The sequence below is a fragment of the Scyliorhinus canicula genome, chromosome 19 (genome assembly GCF_902713615.1).
Source record: "Scyliorhinus canicula chromosome 19, sScyCan1.1, whole genome shotgun sequence".
NCBI lineage: Eukaryota > Metazoa > Chordata > Chondrichthyes > Carcharhiniformes > Scyliorhinidae > Scyliorhinus > Scyliorhinus canicula.
Window position 1 is genome coordinate 57,857,361 of NC_052164.1, and position 16,888 is coordinate 57,874,248.

At 44.9% G+C, this 16,888-nt stretch overlaps 1 protein-coding gene across 6 annotated transcripts in view; it reads left to right on the top strand.

Annotated features, from left to right (window-relative positions):
- prdm10 (PR domain containing 10) overlaps nucleotides 1–16,888 on the top strand; it is a 317,111-nt gene that overhangs the window by 119,827 nt on the left and 180,396 nt on the right. For all 6 annotated transcript variants that reach the window (XM_038778556.1, XM_038778562.1, XM_038778560.1 and 3 more), the window contains one exon: nucleotides 14,627–14,699. In XM_038778556.1, the coding sequence (XP_038634484.1) occupies nucleotides 14,627–14,699 (73 nt within the window). The remainder of the gene's footprint in view (nucleotides 1–14,626; nucleotides 14,700–16,888) is intronic.

Sequence of the window (16,888 nt, forward strand, 5' to 3'; positions counted from 1 at the left end):
CGAGCATCCAGACAATCACCTGGGTACTCAACTATGTGGAGGCAGACCATTCGATATAATCACTTGGACACTGACTGAGAGGAATTGCCAGCTATATTCTAATTAATGTAACTGTAATACATCAACCATGACCATATTTGGGTCAGTGGGCAATTGGAGAGAGAAGGTCATATAACAAGTCAACCCTTTGTGTGCTTAAGCACCTGTTTTCTCTGCAGAACAGAACACGCAACTGAGATGGTGAAGGTACAAGACCGTGAATGTGTCTGCTTCTCTTGCTCTCCCTATTTACCCTAGGTTGCTGATTTGGACTATCCAGATGCTACAGACAGAGATTTAAGTAGAATGCAACCCACCGTTGCTCTCTGTGGAAGAACAGATAAATTGTACGCCTACAACTTAAAACTGCCTCAATGCCAAAAGCAGCAAAACTCTTAAATCAGTCTGAACCCAGCAATGTCACGAACGTTCAAGAACCCTATGCCTGTTTAATTTCTAAGCTCACTACTCTGTAATAGAAAACATAGAAAATAGATGCAGGAGTAGGCCTTTGAGACTCTTTGAGCCTGCACCACCATTCAATATGATCATTGCTGATCATACAAATTCAGTATCCCACTCCCGCTTTCTCTCCATACCCCTTGATCCCTTTAGCCGCAAGGGCCACATCAAGCTCCCTCTTGGATACATCTAATGAACTGGCCCCAACAGCTTTCTGTAGTAGAGAATTCCACAACTTCTGAGAGAAGAGGTAAGAACATCTCGGTCCTGAATGGTGTACCCTTATTCTTATGCTGTGACCCCGAGTTCTGGACTTCAAGGGGCTGGTTTAGCACAGGGCTAAATAGCTGGCTTTGAAAGCAGACCAAGGCAGGCCAGCAGCACAGTTCCCCGAACAGGCGCCGGAATGTGGCGACTAGGGGCTTTTCACAGTAACTTCATTTGAAGTCTACTTGTGACAATAAGCGATTTTCATTTCATTTCATTTCCTCAACGTCAGGAATTTTCTTCCCGCATCTAGCCTGTCCAGTCCTATCAGGATTTTATATGTTTCTATGAGATCCCCTCATTCTTCTAAACTCCAGTGAGTACAAGTCCAGTCGATCCAGTCTTTATTCATATGTTCGTCCTGCCATCCTGCGAATTAGTCAGGTGAACCTTCGCTGGACACCCTCAATAGCAAGAATGTCCTTCCTCAAACTAGGAGACCAAAACTGTTGCCTCACCAAGGCCCTGTATAACTGCAGCCAGATATTCCCACTCCTAAACTCAAATCCTCTCGCTATGAAGGCCAGCATGCCATTAGCTTTTCTCCCCACCTGCTGTACCTGCAGGCCAACCTTTAACGACTCTACCACCATGTTACCCAGGTCTTGTTGCACTTTCCTTTTTCCTAAACTGCCACCATTCCGATAATAATCTGCCTTCCTGTTTTTGCAGCCGAAGTGAATAATTTCACATTTACCCACATTATATTGTGTTTGCCAAGTATTTGCCCACTCAGCCAGCCTGTCCAAGTCACCCTGCAGCCTCTTTGCATCCTCTTCACAGCATACACTGCCACCCAGCTTTGTGTTGTCTGCAAATCTGGAGATATTGCATGCAATTCCTTCTTCCAAATAATTAATGTGTATTGTGAACAGCTGGGTCCCAGCACTGAACCCTCTGCTATCCCACTAGTCACTGCGTGCCACTCTGAAAAGGACCCATTTATTCCCATTCTCTGTTTCCTATCCATTTGTATGTGTGTGAACTTTGTTATTTATTATTAAACATTTTTATTCATTGTAATTAGATTGGGTTAAGAACAATTAAAACAATTTTTTTTGAACTCAAGATTGTCTTTTTATGATCACTGTAAAACAGTAAAACACCTGCTGAATGAGCAATTATATCCATTTAAAACAAAAATTATTGTGGTCAAATGAGGAGTTGCAAAACGAAGGAGCCATTCAACCGTTCCTCAGCAGGTTGTAACAATAAGAAAGGACTAAGAGGAATACAAAGACAGGTTTAGAATGCATGTATGTAAACAAAGTATGGTAAATAGGACTAGTGAGCGACAAGCACAAATAGCAGTGTGGGAATGTGATGTGGTGCTAATAATGGAAACTGGGCTTATAAAGTCTTAAAGTTTTACCCAAGAGTCATTATTACCCTGTACTTTATTGTAATATATGTGAGATATGGATATTGGAATAGGGAGTAAAATTTCCCAATATCAAAAATGGAGGTGCGGCAAATTGAGAGGATTATTTGTGTCTCATAGAATATGTTTTTTGCTAATAGAGCCAACATTTCTTTCTTGCGCATCCCAAATTACCCTGGCGAAGATGTCAGTGAGCTGAACTCTTGAACTCCAGTGAGTACAAGCCCAGTCTGTCTGGTGCAGGTATACCGGCAGTGCTGTTAGGAAGGGAAATCAAGGATTTAAACCCAGTGACAGTAAAGGAACAGCAATTATAGTTCCGAGTCAGGATTGTGTATGACTTGGAAGGGAGCTCGCAGGTGGTTATGTTCACGAGCACTTGCTGCTCTTATCCTTCTGGGTGGTTGAGGTTGTGGGTTTGGAAGGATCTTTGATGAGTTGCTGCAGCGCATCTTGCGAACGGCGCACACTGCTTCCACTATGTATGAGTCATGGAGGGCGTGAATGGTAAAGGTGGTGGATGGGCCGCCAATCAAGCGGCCTGCTTTTTCCTGGATGGTGTTGAGTTTCCATAGAATTTACAGTGCAGAAGGAGGCCATTCGGCCCATCGAGTCTGCAACGGCTCTTAGAAAGAGCACCCTACCCAAGGTCAACACCTCCACCCTATCCCCATAACCCAATAACCCCACCCAACACTAAGGGCAATTTTGGACACTAAGGGCAATTTAGCATGGCCAATCCACCTAACCTGCACATCTTTGGACTGTGGGAGGAAACTGGAGCACCCGGAGGAAACCCACGCACACACGGGGAGGATGTGCAGACTCCGCACAGACAGTGACCCAAGCCGGAATCGAACCTAGGACCCTGGAGCTGTGAAGCAATTATGCTAGCCACAATGCTACCGTGCTGCCCCTATTTGGGTTATTTGAGTTATTTGGGTGTTGTTGAAGATGCACTCATCCAGGCAAGTTGAAATTATTTATTCACATTCTTGACTTGCACCTTGTAGATGTTGGACAGGCTTTGGGGAGTCGGGAGATGATACTTGTTGCTGCATCTGACCTACTCTTGTAGCCATAGCATTTGTATGGCTGGTCCAGTTTGGTTTCTGAGGTGAATCTCAGGATTTTGATATTTGTGGGTGATTAAGGGATGATTCTGTTGCAGAATATCAAGGGAGATAGATTCTTTGTTGGATATGCTCATTGTCTGGCACTTGGGGCACAAACGCTACTTGCCACTCATCACCCCAAGCCTTATTATTGTCCAGGTGTTCCTGCACATTGGCAGTAGATCTTCGACTTGAATGCCATTTTCCTGCACTATCCCATACCCTTTCAAATTTTGAATATCTAGATATTTACCATCTCTGTCTTGAATATAGTCAATTATTGAGTCTCCACAGTCCTCTCAGGCAGAGAATTACTTTGATTCACTCATCTCCTATGTTTCTATAGAATCTCTCCTTATCTTGGTCCTACATGCCTACCTCTGAATCTGAGATTGTGCCCCCTGGTTCTAGACCCACCAACCAGGCAAATATCCTCCTTATGCTTACACTTTTGAGTCCTGTAAGGATCTTGTACGTCTCAATGAAGTAATCTCCATTCTTCTACACTGAAGGTGCAGTCTCCTCAGTCTCTCCTCATAGGACAATCCTGTCACTCCAGGACTTAATCTAGTGAACCTTTGTTGCACTCCTTCTATGGCATAGATACTTAGAAGATAGGAGCAGGAGGAGGCATTTTGGCCCTTCGAGCCTGCTCCGTCATTCATCACGATCATGGCTGATCATCCAACTCAATAGCCTAATCCTGCTTTCTCCCCATAGCCTTTGAGCCCATTCGCCCCAAGGGCTATATCTAGTCACTTCTTGAATATATTCAAAGTTTTAGCATCAACTACTTCCTGTGGTAATAAATTCCACAGGCTCACCACTCTTTGGGTGAAGAAATGTCTCCTTATTCTGTCCGAAATGGTTTACCCTGAATCCTCAGGCTGTGACCCCTGGTTCTGAACACACCTGTCATTGGTAACATCTTCCCTGCATCTACCCTGTCTAGTCCTGTTAGAATTTTATAAGTCTCTGAGATTCCCCCTCATTCTTCTGAACTCCAGCAAGAACAATCCCAACAGGGCAGCAGGGTAGCATGGTGGTTAGCATAAATGCTTCACAGCTCCAGGGTCCCAGGTTCGATTCCCGGCTGGGTCACTGTCTGTGTGGAGTCTGCACGTCCTCCCCCTGTGTGCGTGGGTTTCCTCCGGGTGCTCCGGTTTCCTCCCACAGTCCAAAGATGTGCGGGTTAGGTGGATTGGCCATGCTAAATTGCCCGTAGTGTCCTAATAAAAGTAAGGTTAAGGGGGGGATTGTTGGGTTACGGGTATAGGGTGGAGGAGTAGGGTGATCATTGTTCGGCACAACATTGAGGGCCGAAGGGCCTGTTCTGTGCTGTACTGTTCTATTCTATGCTTCTATAGTCAATCTCTCCTCATATGACAGTCCCACCATCCCTGGAATCAGTCTAGTGAACCTTTGCTGAACTCCCTCGAGAGCAAGAACATCCTTCCTCAGAGAAGACCAAAACTGCACAAAGAAAATTACAGCACAGGAACAGGCCCTTCGGCCCTCCCAGCCTGCTCCGATCCAGATCCTTTATCTAAACCTGTCTCCTATTTTCCAAGGTCTACTTCCCTCTGTTCCCGCCCGTTCATATACCTGTCTAGATGCCTCTTAAATGATGCTATCGTGCCCGCCTCTACCACCTCCGCTGGTAAAGCGTTCCAGGCACCCACCACCCTCTGCGTAAAAAACTTTCCACGCACATCTCTCTTAAACTTTCCCCCTCTCACCTTGAAATCGTGACCGCTTGTAACTGACACCCCCACTCTTGGGAAAAGCTTGTTGCTATCCACCCTGTCCATACCTCTCATAATTTTGTAGACCTCAATCAGGTCCCCCCTCAACCTCCGTCTTTCCAACGAAAACAATCCTAATCTACTCAACCTTTCTTCATAGCTAGCACCCTCCATACCAGGCAACATCCTGGTGAAAGAGCAAACACACTACTCCAGTGTAGCCTCGTCAAGGCACTGTACAATTGCAGCAACATATCCCTGCTTCTATGCTCGAAGCCTCTTGCAATGAAGGCCAACATACCATTAGCCTTTACCGCCTGGTGCACAAGAACATCCAGGTCACGCTGCACACTCCCCTCTCCCAATTTGCAACCATTCAAGTAGTAATCTGCCTTCCTGTTTTTGCTTCCAAAATGAATAACCTCACACTTATCCAAATTATACTGCATCTGCCATTGCTTTGCCCACTCACTCAACCTGTCCAGATCTTGCTGTAGGATCCCTGCATCCTCGTCACAATTCACCCTCCCACCTAATTTGGTATCATCTGCAAACTTTGAGATGTTACATTTTGTTCCCTCATCCAAATCGTAGAATCCTAGAATTTACTGTGCAGAAGGAAGCCATTTGGCCCATCGAGTCTGCACCGGCCCTTGGAAAGAGCACTCTACCCAAGCCCACACCTCATCCCCGTAATCCATTAACCCCATCCAACCGTTTTGGATTAAGGACAATTTAGCATGCCCAATCCACCTAACCCGCACAGCATTAATATATATTGTGATTAGCTGGGGTCCTAGCACTGATCCCTGTGATACCCCACTGGTTAATGCCTGCCAATTTGAAAAGGACCCATTAATCCCTACTCTTTGTTTCCTCTCTGCCAACCAGTTTTCTATCCACCTCAATGCATTCCCCCCAATCCCATGTGCTTTCATTTTGTACAATAATCTTTTACGCGGGACTTTGTCAAATGCCTTCTGAAAGTCCAAATATACCACATCGACTGTACTGGTTACCTCTTCAAAGAATTCCAACACATTTGTCAAGCATAAATTTCCCTTCATAAATCCATTCTGCCTCTGACTGATCCTGCCACTGCTTTCCAAATGTTCCTCTATAAAGTCCTTGATAATGCATTCAAGCACTACCGATGTTAGGCTTAATTGTCTATAATTCCCTGCTTTCTCTCTATCTCCCTTTTTGAATATCGGAGTGTTGTGAGCTACCCTCCAATCTGCAGAGACAGTTCCAGAGTCTATAGAATCCTGTATGATGACCACCAATGCGTCCACTATTTCCACAGCCACCTCCTTAAGCACTCTGGGATGCAGATTCTCAGGCCCTGGGGATTTATCCACCTTCAATCCCATCAGTTTTCCCAGCACCATTTCTCTACTAATGTTGATCTCCCTCAGTTCTTCCCTCTCACTAAACCTATCATTTTCCAACATTTCTGGGATCTGATTTGTGTCGTCTTTTGCGAAGACTGACCAAAGTATGTATTTAATTGCTCAGCCATTTCTTTGTCCCTTATTATGCATTCCCCTGTTTCTGTCTGTAGTGGGCCTATAATTCTCTTTACCAATCTCTTTCTCTTCACATATCTGTAGAAACTCTTAGTGTCAATCTTTATGTTCCCTGCAAGCTTCCTTTTGTACTGTACTTTCCCCATCTTAATCAATCCCTTCGACTTTCTTTGGTGAATTCTAAACTGCTCCCAATCATCAGAACTATTATTTTTCTTGGCCAATCTGTATGCTTCTTCCTTGGATCGGATACTAATTCTAATTTCCTTTGTAAGACATGGATTGGCCCCCTTACCCGCTTTGCTTTTGTGCCAGACAGGAATGAACAGTTGCTGTAGTTCCTCCATGCGTTCCTTGAATGTTTGCCATTGCCTATCCACTGTCATCCCTTTAAGTAACTCTCCCCAATCTATCAAGGCCAACTCACGCCTCATATCCTCATAGTTCCCTTTATTAAGATTCAGCACCTTAGTCTCCGAATTTAGCATGCCGCATACAGCATGCTTGCCTTCATCGGACGGGGTATTGAGTACAAGAGTAGGCAGGTCATGTTACAGTTGTATAGGACTTTGGTTCGGCAACATTTGGAATACTGCGTGCAGTTCTGGTCGCCACATTACCAGAAGGACGTGGATGCTTTGGAGAGGGTGCAGAGGAGGTTCATCAGGATGTTGCCTGGTATGGAGGGTGCTAGCTATGAAGAAAGGTTGAGTAGATTAGGATTGGTTTCATTGGAAAGACCGAGGTTGAGGGGGGACCTGATTGAGGTATACAAAATTATGAGAGGTATGGACAGGGTGGATAACAACCAGCTTTTTCCAAGAGTGGGGGTGTCAGTTACAAGGGGTCATGATTTCAAGGTGAGAGGTGAAAGGTTTAGGGGAGATGTGTGTGTAAAGTTTTTTACGCAGAGGGTGGTGGGTGCCTGGAACGCTTTACCAGCGGAGGTGGTAGAGGCGGGCACGATAGCATCATTTAAGAGGCATCTAGACAGGGATATGAATGGGCGGCAACAGCGGGAAGTAGACCTTGGAAAATAGGAGACAGGTTTAGATAAAGGATCTGGATCGGCGCAGGCTGGGAGGGCCGAAGGGCCTGTTCCTGTGCTGTAATTTTCTTTGTTCTATGTTCTTTGAATCAACTACTTCACTCTCCATCTTGATTTTAAAATTCTATCATGTTATGGTCGCTCATCCCCAAGAGGCCTCGTACAGCCAGATTGGCAATGACTTCCTTCTCATTACACAGCACCCAGTCTAAGATGGCCTGAACTCTAGTTGGTTCCTCCACATATTGGTCAAGAAAACCATCCCGTATACACTCTATGAATTCCTCCTCTACGGCATCGTGGCTAATTTGATTTGCCCAATCTATGTGAAGATTAAAATCACCCACGATCACCGATATTCCCTTATTACATGCATCACTAATTTCTTGTTTCATGCCATTCCCAACCTCACCAGTGCAGTTTGGGGGGGGGTCTATATATGACACCCACTAATGTTTTTTGTCCCTTGGTATTTCTCAACTCTACCCATATAGATTCCACATTGTCCGAGCTAATATTCCATCTCATTATTGTGTTAATTTCCTCTTTAACCAACAGTGCCATGCCACCACCTTTTTTATGTCTGTCCTTCCTAAATACTGAAAGCCCTGGGACATTCAGTTCACATCCCTGGTCACCCTGCAGCCATGTCTCCGTAATCCTAATTATATCGTACCCATTTATATCTATCTGCGCGATTAGTTCATCCACTTTATTGCAAATACTCTGTGCATTAAGGCGCACAGCCTTCTGAGTTTGCCTTTTTCACATTGTTTCTCTTGCTTCCAATATCTTTCACTTTTGCCCTGTTTGAATTTTGTCCTTGGTTTCTCCACCTATCACTTTTCTTATTCAGTTTTCTATCTTTTGCTTTTGTCCTTGCTCCTTCTTTCTCTGACTCCTTGCATAGGTTCCCATCCCCCTGGCATGTACATCCTTGGGTAAGGAGCCCCGCGCGGTACTTCACGGTGCTTCAGTTGTGATCACACCAAGGCTCTATATAACTGCAGGAAGACCTCTTTACTCTAGTATTCAAATTCTCTTGCAATAAAGGCCACATAACATTTGTGTTTTTAATTGTTTGTTGCACTTGCCTTTGGCAACAGCACATACCATCTACAAGATGCAATGCAGAAACTCGCCAGACCCCTTGAGCAGCACCTTCCAAACCAATGACTACTACCATTTAGAACGATGCAGGCAGCAAACACCTGGAAACATCAACACCTGCAAGTTCAACTCTAATCCACTCGCCAGTCTTTTAAACAAAATCTTTCTATTGCCTTTTTTTCATATTTATAAGCAATTGTATATAAACATCACATTTTTCTTACCTGCGTTAACTTACTTTATTGTACAGAAAGGTTCATCCTGTCCACCCCTCCCCGCCCCACCCCCTCCCTTGCGTGTTCCCCTGTCCCGTGCGTGGCGGGTTACCCCCCTCTTCTCATTTGTGGCTTTCCCACCTTCCTTTTTTTTTAAATTTAGATTACCCAATTATTTTTTCCAATTAAGGGGCAATTTAGCATGGCCAATCCACCTACTCTGCACATTTTTGGGTTGTGGGGGCGAAACCCACACAGACACGGGGAGAATGTGCAAACTCCACACAGATAGTGACCCAGAGCCGGGATCAAACCTGGGACCTCAGCGCCGTGAGGCGGTTGTGCTAACCGCCAGGCCACCTTTCCCACCTCCCTTCTGTCTTCTCTTTGCTCCTTCCCCCCCCCCCACCCCAACCCCCACCCCCTCTCTGGGTTACGCAATCCTTTGGTTCCTCGTCTATCTTTTATTCTTACCTTACTCATCGTTGCTGGCCTCGAACAGTTTTTGGAACAGACCAATGAACTGCCCCCATGTATCTCGGAAGCCTTCCTCCGACCCTCGGATGGCGTACTGAATCTTCTCCAGGTGGAGAAATTCCGAGAGGTCAGCGAGCCAGTCTGCAGCTGTGGGTGGTGCTGCTGTTCGGCAGCCGAGCAGGATTCTCTGGCGTGCGATTAGGGAAGCGAAAGCTAAGGCGTCGGCCCCCTTCTCCACGTGTAGTTCTGGCTGCTTCGATGCCCCGAAGAATGCCACAATAGAGCATGGCTTCACCCTCACCCCCATACGTTGCCTTGGAGAAGGCTGTCTAGAACCCAACAAGTTTGGGAGAAGCCAAGAACATGTGGGTGTGGTTGGCTGGGCCCCTTTGGCAGTGTTCACATTTGTCCTCCATCTCCGGGAAGAACCTGCTCATTCGGGTTCTGGTCAGGTGTGCTTTGTGCACTAATTTGAGCTGAATTAGACTGAGCCTTGTGCAGGAAGAGGTGGAGTAAGCCCTGCTCAGGGCTTCGCTCCAGAGTCACCACCCTACCTCTGTCCCCAGTTTGTCCTCCCATTTTTGTCTGGTCTCATCCAGTGGTGTCCGAGCTCTGTCCAGTAACTCTGTTTATTTTACTACATAGTCTAATAGTGCGGTTTCTGGGGGCTTGGGGTACCCTACAGTCTCTTTGCGTAGGAAGGCCATTCATCATTCTGACTTGGAAATATGTTCCTTCCCCTGTAAAGAAGGACACAAAGTATTTGTTTCGTTTCTCGGCCTTCTCCTTGTCCCCATCATAAAATACCCTGCATCTGCGCACATTTGTCTTTGCTAGCCTTTTCATTTTTACATACCTATAGAAGCTTTTACAGTTGTTTGAATGTTTCTTTCTAATTTACTTTCATATTCGGTTTTCTTTTTATCAGTTTCTTTATGGTTTTTTTTGCTGAATACTGAAATGCTCCAAATCTCGAGACTTACTATTTTTCTGGTCACTATAGAGGCTTCTTCTCTCCATCCAATACAGTCCTTTACTTCTCTTGTTGGCAATGGTCGAATCACTTTTTCTGCTGAGTGTTTGTGCCTTAAGAGAAGGTAAATTTGCTGGAAGCCTTGTATTAATTTGTTGTGCCTGCCTACTGTCATCCTGTTTAATTTGTTTCTCAATGTACCAACTTGCCCCCTCCTCCTCCAATTTCTTTTATTCTTTCATGGAATGTAGCATTTATTACTCACCGCTCATTGAGAAAGTGGTAGTGAGCCACCACCTTGAACCACTGCTGTCCATTTAGTGTAAGCATGTATCTAGAGTGCAGTTAGGAAGGGAGACTAGGATATTGTGAAGGAAAAACAATATATTTCCCAGTCAGGTTGGTTTGTGACTTGGAAAGGAACTTGCAGGTGGTGGTATTCCCATGTACCTGCTGCTCTTATCTTTCTAGATATTAGAGGTTGCAGGTTTAAAAGGTACTGTCAAAGGAGCAGGCTTGACCAGTCTGTGGGACAGCTCTTCCTATTTTAAGCTGCCAGTATCTACAGAGTCAATAAGGCTGGGTGTGCTGTTGTCATTTCCTATGCCTCGCTCAATGCTGGGTGATCCCTCTGTTTTCAATGCGTATTGACTGTTCTGTAGTGGTTTGATGTAATTTGATGTCTTGATTGGTCATTTCAGAAGGCATTTAAGAGTCAACCACATTGCTGTGGATCTGGAGTCACGTGTAGGACAGACCAGGGAAGGATTTCCTTCCCAAAAAGACTTCCGGGGAAGTACTGGACGTCGAAGGGCACTCTGTTGTTGTGTCCTGTGTTTGTCTTCTGAGGAGGTCGGTGCGGTTTTGCTGTGGTGCGTTGGAACTGTCGATCGATAAGTCGAGCGCCATATCCCATTCGTACAAGGGCATCTTTCAGCGTCTGTGGATGTCTGTTACGCTCCTCGTCTGAGCAGATCCTGTGTATACGGAGCGCTTGTCCATAGGGGATGGCTTCTTTAATGTGTTTCGGGTGAAAGCTGGAGAAGTGGAGCATCATGAGGTTATCCGTGGGCTTGCGGTAAAGCGAAGTGCTGAGGTCACCGTCCTTGATGGAGATGAATGTGTCCCAGAATGCAACCAATTTTAGAGAGTAGTCCATGGTGAGTCTGATGGTGTGATGGAACTTATTGATGACACACCAGCTCTACAGCAAATGCAGCAACCTGGAAACCAAGATAGAGTCCATATACGGAAGTACTTCCCCGGAGCGGAGAAATTACGACATCTTCACAGCCTTCAACGTGTCATCGATGAAGATGAACATCTTGCCAGGGTCATCCCACACCCCCACTCCTTGCCTTCAAACAACCGTGCAACCTGAAATATACCATTGTTTGTAGCAAACTACCCAGCCTTCAGAACAGCGACCACGATACCACACAACCCTGCCATGGCAATCACTGCAAGACATGCCAGATCATCAACATGGGTACCACCATTACATGTGAGAACACCACCCACCAGGTACGCAGTACATATACTCGTGCGACTCGGCCAACGTTGTCTACCTCATACGCTGCAGGAAAGGATGTCCCGAAGCGTGGTACATTGGCGAGACCATGCAGACACTGCGACAACGGATGAATGGACATCGCACAACAATCACCAGGCAGGAATGTTCCCTTCCAGTCGGGGAACACATCAGCAGTCAAGGGCATTCAGCCTCTGATCTCCGGGTAAGCGTTCTCCAAGGTGGCCTTCAGGACGCGCGACAACGCAAAATCGCCGAGCAGAAACTTGTAGCCAAGTTCCGCACACATGAGTACGGCCTCAACCGGGACCTGGGATTCATGTCACATTACATTCATCCCCCACCATCTGGCCTGGGCTTGTGAAATCCTACCAACTGTCCTGGCTTGAGACAATTCACACCTCTTTAACCTGGGGTTACCCCTATCTCTGGATCTGTAAAGACTTAATTATCTGCAAATGCTTGCATTCTAAGCATTGTCTGGCATCTTTGACTTTGTCTATATATATTTCTGAACATACATTCCCGTACCAGCCTCCCCGAACAGGCGCCAGAATGTGGCGACTAGGGGCTTTTCACAGTAACTTCATTAAAGCCTACTCGTGACAATAAGCGATTTTCATTTAATTTCATTTCATACCTCTTCATTCACCTGAGGAAGGAGCAGTGCTCCGAAAGCTAGTGTTTGAAACAAACCTGTTGGACTTCAACCTGGTGTTGGAAGACTTCTTACTGTGCTCACCCCAGTCCAACACCGGCATCTCCACATCATGTTTCTCAAGAATGATGATGTTGTTTCGGTCATTTTGACAGAGGATGTAATTCAGTAACTGGAAGGATTTTGAATTATGAAGGAGGTGTAATTGAATAGGTTGTCTTTACTTTGGTTTATTAGGCAACTGGGCCAGATGAGATGAATCCAAGGAAGTTAAGGGAAATGAGATTTGAAATTGCAGAGTCGGCATGGATTTGTGAAGGACAAATCACGTTTCACCAACTTGAGTTTTGTGATGGGGTAACAGAGAGGGTAAATGAGGGTAATGCTGTTGAGGTGATGTACATAGACTTTGAAAAGATGTTTGATGACGTTCCACAAAAGAGACTTGTGAGCAAAGTTAGAGCTCATGCAATAAAAGGGACAGTAGCAACATGGATCCAAAACTGAAAGAGAGAGTAAATGGAATGGATAATTTTCAGACTGGAGAAATTTTTATACTGGACTTTCCCCAGCGGTGTTGGGCCTTCAGCTCTTCCTGATATACATTAATGGCCTAGACCTTGGTGTATGGGACACAGTATGACACAAAACTTGGAAGCATTATGAACTGTGAGGAGAATGGTGTAGAACTTCTAAAAGACATGGACAGGGTTGGTGGAATGGGTAGACCAGTGCAGATAAATTTTAATGCAGAGATGTATGAAGTGTTTCCATTTGTGGAAAGTACGCAAAAAGGCAGTATAAAATAAACAGTTATGTGTAGGAGCAGAGGGCCCAAGATGTATATGCGCATAAGTCATTAAAGTTTGCAAATGGCATAACTCACCATGTGGTTCACTGAAGTTCCATCTTTATTAAACTTACTTACTAGTGATGTGGGGGAGGTTTTGTTGCTTCCCTGCCTTCTGAGCGAGAAGCTTTGGGTTCGAGTCCCACTCCAGGACATGATAACCACAGAAGGTGCATTCATAATAAAGCCAAACAGGTTGATTACCAACCTGTAACTCCTTCTAGATATGCCTCTGGCAGATGGTAAGAGCAGGAATGTCTCCTGGTCAGCCATATTTCATGCAGAGCAATGCCCCTCAAGCTATGGCCGCTGGAGACAAGCTAATGACTTGTTCAAAGAAAAACACGCGATGGAAAAAAACATAAGTATGTGCTTTGTCTGTTTCACAAGCCACTAGATGTGGGAAGAGAACTAAAAAAGAAGTAATGTGGAATTAACTTTAAATTGATTGTTGTGCCACTTGGGTTGAGAGTGAAGAATTTTGAATTGAAGCTGGATCCAGAAACTAGGTATGATCCCAGAGCGAGAGTGAGAGGTAGAGTGTAGAATGTCTGCACAGCATGTTGCCTGAAATAGAAAATAGAAACTCAGCCATCTGAGGGGGGCTTGTCAGTGTCAGAAATCATTCGTGGTCAGTTACTTGGGTGAATGATATACTAAATGGATGTACAGAATAGGCAATTGAATTTTCTTTAGTGCTCATCAGGAGCTCAGGCCAAATAGTCTGTCAGGAAAGTCCTGAAATAGAACACAGCCACAGACTTCTAAAAAAGGACAGGTCTAGGAACAAAAAACATCATGAAGACTTTCCAAACAATCAAAAATCAACTATAAGTAGCATCATCTTGGGCTGTTTTATTATGTTAAAGGTGCCGTTTAAATCCCAGGTTGTTGCTTTAAGTTTACTTGTTAGTAATGGCCACTTGGTAAGGTAACAACTTGGCTTTCATGTTACTTGAGCTTTGCTCAGAGCCAGTGCCTTCAGAAGAAGAGTGCAGCATGGGACAATAGACAGGAAGAAACACACTAATGTTTGTTAAAACCAGGAAATCTAAAGGACAAATGGATCATTGTGAAGCTATAAGGTTAAAATACTTTATTTGATAATAAGGAAGGAACTAATTGAAGAAAGGAATGCAGAGGATGCCTTGAATCCCACGTGGTTGTGCTGGCCATGAATACCAGACTCTCTGTCTCTGAGCTTTGCTGTGTGTGTGTACTTGCAGGTGTGGTATGCAGCATCATACGCAGATTTTGTGGAGCAGAAGACCCATGATATTTCCGAAGAGGAACGGAAAGGTGAGTGACTTTTTCTGCAGCGCAACTTGTAGGGCGACTAGTCAGTGTATTCTGTGCCAGCAAGGCCTTTACTCTGCTTTCGTTGAAGGAAAGAGCTTGTATTTCACCTTCGGTGGCCCAACGGCAATGATAGACTGGAAGACTAGTTTGTAGAATGCTTTCATGACAATTTTCTGGAGTAATATATTGTAGAACCAATAAGGATGAAGCTAATTTAGCTTCAGTAAAGAGGCAGGGTTAATTAGTAATTTCTAAGCAAAAGATCCTCAGGGTTAAAGTAAACCTCATAACACAATTAAATTCATATTCAGTTTGAGAACTGCATACATGAGCCAAAAACTGAAAGCCAATTACTTGGGTCCATCACACAAACTCGCCTCCCATCCATTGACTCTACACCTCCCGTTGACTGGGGAAAGCGGGCAGCATAATCAAAGACCCCTCCCACCCGACTTACTCACTCTTCCAACTTCCAACAGGCAGGAGATGCAAAAGTCTGGGAACATTCACAAACAGATTCAAAAACAGCTTCTTCCCCGCTGTTACAGACTCCTAAATGACTCTCTTTTGGACTGACCTGATTAATACTACAGCCTGTAAGCTTGACCCGATGCCGGTGTGTATGTATTTACATTGTTTTGCTCTATTACGTATTTTCTTTCCATGTACTAAATGATCTGAGCTGCATGCAGAAAAATACTTTTCACTGTACCTCGGTACATGTGACAATAAACAAATCCAGTCCAATGAAGTGAGTGCGGGCTAAAGCTGATTGGGTAAATAAGCTGAAAGGTATGGTAATAAATAAATAGTAGGAAAGAATGCATTCAAATATTCAACAAAACTACATCCATTGAAAAACAAAAGCCTAGTGACAGGGTTGACCTGTGACAGTAAATTGGGCAATGGACTCTGGAGTTTTAAAGATTGTGAATGGACACAGTTAACCAAGAGGCTGTTTTCACTGGCTGGGGAGTTGAGAACATGAGTTAAATCCCCAAGATAAGGGGATGATCATTTAGGACTGAGATGAGGAGACATTTCACTGAGTTGTGAACTTACGGAATTCTTGACGACAGATGGTTGTGAATGTTCCATTTTTGAAAACATTCCAGATGATATACCTCCCACAGAGGTTCACCAGACTAATCCCTGGGAAGATGGGATTATTTTCTGAGGAGAGATTGAGGAAATTGGGTCTGAATTATCTAGAGTTTCGAAGACTGACAGGGGATCTCCTTGAACCTTACAAAACATTTGCAGGGTGAGACTGGGCAGTTGCAGATGGGATGTTTCCCTGGCTGGTGATTCTAGAACTAGGGCCACAATCATAGAATAAAGGGAAACCATTTAAGACTGTGATGAGGAGGAAGGATTAGAGGGGAGATGAGGAAATTATTTTTCACTAAGAGGGTGTGGGGTCTGGAACTTGCTGCCTGAAAGCGTGGTAGAGGCAGAAACATTCTACTTATTTAAATTGTGTCTGGATTTGTACCTCGAAGTGTTATAACCTGCAGGGCTACAGACCCAAATGCTGGAAAGTGGGATTTGGCTGGGGATCTCATTTTTTGGCCGGCGCAGACACAATGGGCCAAATGGTCTCTTTCTGTGTTTCTGTGTTCTAAACCTTCTATTATTCAGAATCACAGAACTGTTCGGGCTCACAAGAAGGCCATTTGTCAATTGTGTCAATTGTGTCTGCACCAGCTCTCCAAATGGGTGGCACGTTAGCACAGTGATTTGCACTGTTGCTTCGCAGCGCCAGGGTCCTGGGTTCGATTCCCGCTTGGGTCACTGTCCATGTGGAGTCTACGTTTTCCCTGTGTCTGTTGGGTTTCCTCCGGGTGCTCCGGTTTCCTCCCACAAGTCCCGAAAGATGTGCTGTTAGGTAATCTGGACATTATGAATTCTCCCTCTTGAGTACCTGAACAAGCGGTGGAATGTGGCGATTAGGGGATAATAAAGATTATTATTATGAATGAGCAGCATGGCTTAGTGCCTTTTCCCCGTATCTCTGCTCTGAGTTTCTTCAGTCAGAGGCTGGTGAAGCTTTGGAATTCTGTACCCCAGAGGGCTGTGGAATCTCGGTCGCTGAGCATGTTCAGCCTGCCTGCTAGATAAGGTGAGGATGAATGGCTCTGCGTCTTTTATCAGGTTTCAACCAGTTTCAGCTTCCCTTTCAGTTTGGG